This window comes from Engraulis encrasicolus, chromosome 3 (genome assembly GCF_034702125.1).
Source record: "Engraulis encrasicolus isolate BLACKSEA-1 chromosome 3, IST_EnEncr_1.0, whole genome shotgun sequence".
Classification (NCBI taxonomy): domain Eukaryota; kingdom Metazoa; phylum Chordata; class Actinopteri; order Clupeiformes; family Engraulidae; genus Engraulis; species Engraulis encrasicolus.
Genome location: NC_085859.1, coordinates 20,842,053 through 20,851,521, shown reverse-complemented (window position 1 = coordinate 20,851,521; position 9,469 = coordinate 20,842,053). Strand labels below are relative to the sequence as shown.

At 42.6% G+C, this 9,469-nt stretch overlaps 1 protein-coding gene across 3 annotated transcripts; it reads right to left on the bottom strand.

Moving 5' to 3' along the window:
• tbx1 (T-box transcription factor 1) lies at positions 1–9,185 on the bottom strand. 3 transcript variants are annotated; one of them, XM_063194960.1, is made up of 8 exons: positions 8,428–9,185; positions 6,621–7,008; positions 3,898–3,999; positions 3,558–3,729; positions 2,780–2,935; positions 1,639–1,706; positions 1,273–1,370; positions 1–435 (listed from the first exon to the last, which is right to left on the bottom strand). In XM_063194960.1, exons 1-8 carry the CDS (start codon positions 8,612–8,614, stop codon positions 53–55), a joined length of 1,554 nt encoding a protein of 517 aa, XP_063051030.1. In that variant the 5' UTR covers positions 8,615–9,185; the 3' UTR covers positions 1–52. The 3 variants fall into 3 exon arrangements, with proteins under 3 accessions (XP_063051030.1, XP_063051032.1, XP_063051031.1); XM_063194962.1 differs by having other exon boundaries at positions 6,621–6,957; XM_063194961.1 differs by having other exon boundaries at positions 1–432; positions 8,428–9,181.
• Between the last annotated feature and the right edge of the window lie 284 nt (positions 9,186–9,469).

The following is a 9,469-nucleotide window of genomic DNA, read 5'->3' as shown; positions in this document are numbered from 1 at the left end:
GTGCGCGCGCGCGCGTGTGTGGTGATGTGTCTGTAGAGGCGGGGGGCCCCCATTACCGAGGCCCGTAGTCGTAATTGGCGGGCGCGTTTGTGGCTGAGTACATGTTGGCCGCCGAGGGGTTCATGTGGTGGTGGTAGCCGTGGCCCCGGATGCTGGGGATCTGGTAGGGAGAGGGCCGCGTCTTGGCCCCCAGGTAGTGTTCGTAGGTGCTGGGGTACTTGTACGGGTGGTGGTGCAGCGTGTCGGGGCCCTGCGGGTGGCCCTCGATGCGGAGTTCGTGCGGCGGGCTTCGGGGCCCCGCGGTCAGAGGCACGGCGTGGAGACCCCCGGGGACCGGCAGGGCAGGGCTGAGGACCCGCGACATCAGCTGGTGCGCCGGGTCGCCGTGGATGGGCGTGCCGGTCGGGTCGCGGTCGTACTCACGTCGACTATCTTCTGGTTGGACATTGAGAGAGAGAGAGAGAGAGAGCAGAGGACATCATGTTTATAGCCATAGGATTTTGGTACATTGGCCGTTGACGTTTTTGTAGTACCAGACATCAGGGTTGTGCATTAGTTGTGGTAATACCACCTGACTTCTGCTACTGAAAATGTCACTGACCCACATAACATTTAAACATTTAGCAGACACTTTTTTACATAGCAACTCACAAGTATATATCAGCATACAAGGCCTGGAGGTTGTACAGACCAAGCAGGGTTAGTGTGTGTGTGTGCGTGCATGCGTGTGTGTTCTGTGTAGACTATACAAGGTGTTTGTGATGTTGGTGGTTGGTGTTGGTGTTTTGTAGGATGAATAAAATGTATATAGTGTAGTAGTACAGTACTCTACTGCCAAACACCAGCTCTTGTCTTTTTATGCGTTTACTTGGTAGCAAAACAAAGTCAACCAAGTTTTACAAAATAAACTGTATTTGAGAATGTGTTAATACTGCCATATTGTTTTGTAGGCCTTTGCCACAGCTTATACCCAGCTAATGTTAACGTGTTGCAGTGATATCATTGGCAAGTCATCCTAGTTATAATAACACATCATAGCTTAACTAGCTCCTCAGACCAACAGTACAACTTAAATAATCTCAATGCATCAAAAGTAGTACTGAGGATGTCCTGGAAAAGTAGCTGATGGCAAAACTAAAACAAAGCTTTTATATTTATTTACTTGATGAGCAATACAGTTAATACAACAAATTTGTAGGCTATATATATTATTTCTATTTTAGCTGTATGTTACTGTTTTTATTAAATACGTGCAGGGGCCCCTACACGTACCTTTTTCTCCATTTTGCTGAGGAGGGGATGACATTGGGTTTCTGGTCCTGGCAAAGGCACTCATGATTGGCAGAGAACCAGGCCTGTGGTTCCTGGGCCTAGACCAATCAGAACACGGGATGAGATGATGCATGTTTCTCCACTAATCAGTCTTTAAATGCCTGCTTCTAAAACAACAGCAGACCTAAATATTCTTTATAGCATATTATTACTCGAGTTTTCATTTTTCAACAGAAGTTGCCAGTTAAACCATAATGTCATCAACAGCACTAACAATAGCAACACCAATAGCAATGGTAATAACAGCAACAGCAATATAACAAACACAAGAATAATAGTAGGCCTAATAATAAATTGTAAACTCACCAATCCTCTGGATCACAGTCCCTGAAGCCCTTTGCAAAGGGATTGCTGGCTATTTTTAGTTGCGTTATCTGGAAGCATAGAACATAATACATGTTTAATTACCTTGGCATATAAATATCAACGTCGCCAGCATCCCTATAGCCTAAACAGCCCCAAAACAAATAGGCCCACACTAACAACTAGTTCCCTTGTCATATGACTTTGGGTCTTCAAAGAAATACTTGATCATTTTAGAAGATTACTGTTCTTTTTTATATGTCTGTCTTACGACGCGAACCAACAATTTGATTCAGTCAGGCAATATCAGATATTTCTTCCTGCATGAGCTTAGGCTACATAAAGATTTCCACTACAAAAGCAATAATTTGCCTCATCAGGCATCAGCTAGTGATAAGAGTGAATTTAAAAACAGCTGTTCACTTCATTTCAGTGCGCGCAAGATCTCCGAATTAAATCAGGATTTGTATGGTGGTCATACAGGAGTGATTGGAAAAACAAATGCAAGCCCTCTCGAAAAGGCAAAGAGACCGTTGAGGTCAAACTGATAGAAAACAGAGCAGGAAAGGCGGAAAAGCAGCTGTGCAGAGGCATCACTGACACCGCTCATTTTTAAATGAAGCCCCGATTTCGTCAAAATCACTCACGCCAGTCCACAAATGTTATGATTTTTTTTTCAATAGTCGCTGCCATTTGAGTTAGCGTTAACATTGATAATGAGAGTTGACAAATGACAACAGGGTCTTGTACAAATCCCCAACGCATCTGCTCGGCAAAAATATTTCTGGCATATGTAGGCCTATCTTGCTCGAGCTAAAACAGACTACGTGCTCACCAAAGGTCCGTCTCCCGCCAGCTATTAACATCTTTTTATTCCTCCAAGCTGCATTCCAAAGACTATTATTAAACTGGAGCCTACTGTACTCCACAAGGCCCATACAAGCAAAACGGAAACACGATTCAACACATGAACATTCAAACTTAAAGTGGCGTAAGCAGACATATTGTAGGCTATACGTAGTATGCACTCTTTGTAGGCCTATTCTACCTTCCAACCTATTTCTGGACCATGTGCTTGATAATATATATATATATATATATATATATATATATATATATATATAATGTGCGCAACTTCACTTACCCTGTGGTTTTGGTATGCTGTGACGGCCGTGAATCTCGTCTCCTCAAAAACAAACGTTTTATAATTCTCCTCAGCATACTTCTCGCTGTCCTTTCGAGGATCCACATATACTACGTGGAATCGAGGCTGGTATCTGTGCATGGAGTTTAGAATTATCTACAAAAAAATAAAATAATAATGAATACATTAACGTTAATAACGTTATTGCATGCAATTGTATTAAAATGTTCAAACAATAGGCTACACATGGTAGAAGGAAGCCTGTGAGTTATTCTAAGTGGCACTGCCTGGATAGGTTACGTGCGTAATTTCGCATTTGGAAATTACGCACCATTGACATTTAAGATGGCACCTTCCTTCTTCTGTGTCTTATAGGCCTACGTAGCCTACAGGTTTCCAAAAATGTGAACTAAGAACCATACTGTAAACGTCCTTTGCAGCAATGCTGCATTTCTGTGAGCTTTGTGATTTAAATTAGCCTACCTTTTTTTTTTCCTTTTTTTTTAAACTAAGTTTACAAATGATCTATTTTTTTGTACACATTTTCTGCAGATTGTAAACTATGACTCATCTATCAAAATGTGTTATATCCTTCTCAATGTTGTGTAATACAAGCAAATGTGGGCTAACTTATTTTTTTTACGTTTGCGATTTTTTTTTTAGGAGCGCAGCCCCACTTGTGCGCCATCACCCTACTGTAGGCTATATCACTAGGCTATAACACCGTTACATTCAAACCAAACTGATCAATTCTGTATTTTTCGGCAATTGCACTTACATGTCCATTGTCATCCAATAAATTGTTGGTAAGCTTTAACTTATCGAAGGAGACTATCTGTTTCATCCACTGTGCGCCCTTGGCTGGGGAGTCGGGGTGGTAATGAACTCTACCGGGAGTTGCGGGGTCAGCCTTGCCTGCCACCAGCCACGAGGAGCTGTGGAACGCATACCTTTGGGGGGAGAGAGGCGAAACAGAAGCGCTTAAGACCACAGTTTCCATAGCGCTGACTGAAAATGATGTTGTCATATAGCCTATTTCACATTTTGTTTTTTGTAAATATCTAGTTAATCTTAGTACATTCAAATGGGAGAGTGTGGCGTTGTTTTGTTCAATTCACCTGTAACGTTTGTCGTCGACCGGGAGGAAATCCATTAAGAGCATGTAGTCTGCCATTGGGTCCATTCCAAAGATTTTCACTTGAAACGTTGGAAACATTCGCCTGTGAAAAAAGTAATTATTTTGAAGTGTTTCAACTGTACCAAAATAAGGCCTACTTAAACGCAGCGTATGTCGGGCCTACGTCGCACAAAAGCAGAGAGGCCTTACAAAGTCCTTTCCCCGAGGTGGTTTACACAATATGTCAGAAAGGGGTTCTTGAAAAACAGAAATGCCCGTGTTTACCCTACAATAACCTGGCCACCGCTGCCACAAATCCACATAATCTGATGGGCCAAAGCCCCAAACTGACCTGACTACAGGCCTGTGGCCACCACTCTGTCAGTGCATTAGATGTCACATGTTTACGTGTGCATACTCTCAGAAATACGTTTTTCGATGAACATTTTGAGCAGTTTTAGCGTGTTATAATAGAGATGCTTTCTTCCATTGATTATATTTCCTATTAACGCATTTACGCACGCACAAACTCAGTATGTTTGCGCACGCTCGCTCGCGCGCGCATACAGAGGCATACATACACGCACGCACTCACGCCATGGCATGTGAAGCATCACAATAATAAGCTGTGTCGTTTCCCTTATTTTAGTCCGCTTCACATGTCTGCGCGATGTATTAGTCTCAGCAGGCAACAAACGGTTCCACAAGTTTGACTAGTGAAAGTGATCTTAAGGCCGTCGCTCAATTAATGTCAGAGTCTCTTCAGGAGCCGTGGCTAGGTGAGGCTGAAGTAGCGTATAAAGTGCTCCCTGCACCAGCTATGGCTGAACCTCTCCCAGGTGTCAAATGACCTGCACGCATGGGCTATCCATGCACACAAAGATAAGAAAACAAAGGGCATATTGGACATTCCACTATGTGCTTTATATGACCACATGAGAATGCTCAAAACACTTTGTCTCGGAATGTAATGGTAGATGCACATAAAAGGAAAGCGCAATTTTTAAAATGATCTAATTCATTAAACAATTGTCTATTTAAATCGCTCTGCACCTTGCCGCGACGTGCAAAAGAGTGCGCTTATGTTTCATTTGCCCGATTTGTGAACTGCAATACTAAATTTTCAAAGGTGTACCTAATTAAGACGGCACAACTTTATTTTTTGAAAAATCGCAAGCATTACGCACCAAATTGCGCAATGGATGCCAAGTGAGTGTGTGTGTGCACCATGCAACCACTAAATGAAAAGACTGTAGCAAAGTTGGCAGGCCTGACAGTCCACTGCACCCCAAATGGTAGCACTATGCCCATCAATGCCCAACAGGTAGGCTAGACTACAACACTAACAAAATACAACATGCAGTTGAAAGGCAAATAGCATGTTTTGATTGCAATGAATAACAATTCGTAGTTATTAAAAATATGGATTGCTTCACCGGTGAAACCACAAACGATATTTTTGAAATAGCTGTGTCCCAAAATGTGGACAGTTATCATGCGCGGTGCTTAATTACGCCCTTGTGAGTGACTGTGCGTTGTCAACTATATTTTTGACTAGGAGATAGGCCTCCTTTGTGTGGAGGTCGCTCGGAGAATACGAGGGGATGCCCTTTCTTGTTATCCTACGGTCAGTAGGCCTATAGGACCGCAGTTCGAGGGTGTAACTAAACCTATGATTAAATGTAAGGGAAATAGCTCCTGCAGCAATATAAAGTTCAACAGAAGGCCGTAAGACGAACAAAAATAGGAAAATCTCACTCACAAAAAACCTTTCAATGCCGCCTTTGAGTGAACCAAAGATAACTGCTGGCCATTTTTTTTTAACCAAATGCACATTTCAAGATTTTAAAACAGTTCTTAAACTAGGAGTCAGTATATGGAAATATGGAATATTTATGTCTGAGTTATTTGATCCTGCAGCCACCTCTAAGACTTCTGTTGCTTTACTAAAATATAGAGAAAGATAGACGTTTGCTTGCTTGACAGATCTATGCATTAGAACAGGAAAGGGTGTAGGCCTATTGTTAACCTAGCTTTTGTAAAGTTCACTCAGTATCATTGTTTCATGTAGGCCTGTAAATGTAAAATTGCAATTCAGTGGGCTACATTATTTCATTCATAAATATCGCCCATCAGATACAAATGGCCGACGATGACATGTAATTTAACGTTTTGAAACCTCAAAGTGATTGTGTAACATGGTGCTTAAACTTTTATTGAAGTCACCTTTTGCTGAATTAATAGGTACATAGGACCTAGACTACATTTAGTAGCACATATTCTACAACTCCAAAAAGCATTTGGTTGATTTAGCATGGCACAGCACCAGTCAGTTTTTGATAAACAATGCTTCTTGGCCTTGTTTGTTACTGTGTGGTTTTGTCCGATACAAATTCCAAATTTATTGTAATATTTTTACGCATTGTTTGGTATCGATTGTAATTTCTAGAAGGTGTCTCTTGCCACATATTAGCATAGTTAATGGACAGCCAATAATACAAGGTTAGATGAAATGCCACGATATGATATGGATATGACAATTAACCACCACAAATATTTTGTATGAAAAGGCCTATGCGTTTTGGTGTGCGCGACAGTCTCATGTTTTTATACAGAATTCACTCCGAGCTGAACACTGGTGTAAGAACTTCCCTATGTCTGCAACTTGGCCTCGTCTTGACAAAAACAAATAAATATATATATAAATACTGTAAATGCTCTTACCTGCCAGCTTTGGTTACAATCATCTCGGTTCCAAGCTGATTGAATTCATCCCAAAGAGCTTTCATCTCCAGCTGAACGTTAATGTTGGCCACTTTAGGGTTCTTTTTCACCAGGTTCTTGTTCGGCGTGGAGCTCGAGGACGAGGACGAACAGTTCGAGGTCCCAGTCTCGCCCTGTTGGGCCTGGACCGGGTTTGACCCCGTGTAGTTGTAACTATGTTGGGCCGCCGGGCAAGGCTCAAAGTGGGTGTCATGCTGGCTGTAAGGGTCCCCGGGGGAAGGCGAGAGATGATAACTCCCTGGCGTATTGAGGCTGCTCAGGCTGCTGGTCGTGAAGGCTGCAACATCGCAAAAATGGGACAGCTGCGTCAGCCACGGACTGGATATTGCTGAAATCATTCCAAAAGCTGGATTTACAATGTGCGCAGCAGTTCTTGAACGGAAAACACAATAGTACTACACAGTTGAAACGTTATCAAGATGAAAGTTAAGTTTCACAAAGTCCTCTCAAAGTGAAAGGGTTCTTTGAAACGCGTTCCGCACGAGGCATCAAGTCTTTCTGTTTAGTCCATTCAGTTCATCCAGTGTGATAGGACTACTACATAAAATCCCTCTGAATATAATGTTATCGACGTCCCTGCGCAAAGGAAACTTCACCAAACAGCACAAAACGAGGAAAATGCTCAAAGTAAATCGTTATTGTTATCCTTCTTCAAGCGTTTTTAAATTGCGTCTTGTATGCGCATTCGTATTTAAATCGCAAAATGATTCAAGTGTATGGCTATGGAGCCTGTTGTTTTTCGCAAGATTGCGTTCAGATGTACTCCAAGCGGCCTCCTCCAACTACTGGTCTGTTCTAAGCTGCAATCCAGACGTTCTTCTTATCTCTGTCATAGGGCCTCCCCTTCACGATAAAACCGGTTCTTATTTCTATTTAGATAAGGAACTGCAGGTAATGTGCCTTTCCTCGCCTTGGGACGAGACTGATTGACAGAGAAGTGCGCCCCTTTTAATGGGCTTTCCGGCACCCATTTACTTTTGGATAAGGGTATCGCCCACATCGCCCTCTAACAATAGAATGGGTAGCTGGCACAACGGAGTGTAAACTTTTAACACGGTAAACAAACACCTACTCTGCATGAACTAACAAACACATGTTATTTCGCTATCAACTGCTGCATCCTAGAATACGTTTTGCGCTTTCTAGAATTGTTGCAGGAGGACGCAACCTATGAGCAAGGTACTGTTTAGGGCCGAATTTCCATGTTATCGGCATTTTCCCATATGTCTAATATCCCACTTGCCCTGCGCCTCCGTTCTACCTACGTGGAGCGCCGTAGTCAGAGCTCGCTTATTTTGGATATCTTTGCTGAGGATTGTTGAGCTCGATTTACGCTTAAGCCCTATGTCCACGCAGAGGTTACACAATTCCTTCCTCTGATTTGTATTTGTTTGTTTTACTTTTCTTTTCTATGCAAGCTTTTGGATGTATTCCCCTTTGCACAAAGGGTTACGCGACAGCTAACTTTTTTTTGCCAACAGCGAAGTGTATGGAAAGTCAGTCCCTTCACGGCCAGCGCTTGTGTTTTACGCTGTAACTAGCACGTTATTAAATTTCGCAGAGGCTAGAGTAGGCTACTAATGATAAGATTACTAGTGAGTGTACGTTCTTCGAGCTTATTCCGAGCCTTAATTCTTCATATATCCCAATTTGAAACCCCACTACGGCTGATAGGCTATATTATGCTGCGAACACATGGCTATGTGATATGAGTTATGCTAGATCATTGATAACAGTGCGTCCATACCTTCCATCTCCCTTGTGACAGTACTGTAATGCATTTTAAAGGATCTGTGGCAGGTTTCGTGGTCTTGATTGTCCAGGCCAGTGCAAGGTTTGTCAAAAGTGGTGTTTCCTGCTTGCTCTGCAGCTGAAATCAGAGAGGCAATACTGAAAGCATTTGCCTTTGGAGAAAGGGGACTGCTGTCGTCCATAGGCGAGAAATCAAGTCCAGAGAAGCCGTCTCCCGTCGCTCCCCTCCCGCGCCGCAGTTCCGCAGAGCAAGCGTTCAAACAGCCATCAGTAACGCGGTTCTCAAACAGTTCTGCACCTCAATCTTAAAACTGGCGTTGTTGAGGTGGGGGCTTGTTGGCGGTGTAGTGAACTCAAGGTGTTTTAATAACAAACTATTCCCACGGAATTTAGCACGGCATTGTCTGGTTTAGAACTGTTTTATGCTCCAATTAAACCGATGCGTCCAAACAAGTCTTAGTGTGTGAAAACATAGCTCACTCCACAGAAAGTGTTTTCTGACTTTAAACGCGAACTTCCCCCATTCGGTGGCCGGGTGATGTCATTGGAGTTCGCTAGTCTGCCTTGAGGAACAGCTACTGCAGGGAGAATGTCAAAAGTGAGAGCTCCACGCCTCCATACAGTGCAAGAAAAAAAGTGTTCAGGCTTTCCAAGGGATGTTTTATTTGAATAGGACCTTGTCAATCACAGTACCGAATTTACATTGAAAGAGGGCAAAACGTGAGCGTCACTATGGATGTCCGGCTTTCAAGTCATGTATTTTACAGTAAATTACATGTTTGACTGTGTAGTTGTGCAAACATGCGGGGCACATAAGCAAACATGCTGTTGCGCACGCAACTGTAGCCTACTACATAATATTCAAATCGGTCACAATCACTGCTCATGTTCAATAGATAAGGGTATAGCCTATTGCAACAACACATGTTTTAATAGGAATATTGAATCAGAATCAGAAATATTGCTGTTTTTGTTTTCTCGCTAGAGAACTAGTATTTGGCGCACACAGGCTATTGTATTAATTTGAAAAACATATA

Coding starts and splice junctions, on each gene's coding strand:
- tbx1 (XM_063194960.1), bottom strand. CDS start 8,614: ATGGACGACAGCAGTCCCCTTTCTCCAAAGGCAAATGCTTTCAGTATT. Junction 4,000..6,620: donor ATTGTAACCAAAGCTGGCAG/GTAAGAGCATTT, acceptor CTTTTTTCACAG/GCGAATGTTTCCAACGTTTC. Junction 2,936..3,557: donor TATTGGATGACAATGGACAT/GTAAGTGCAATT, acceptor ATTTTTTTGTAG/ATAATTCTAAACTCCATGCA.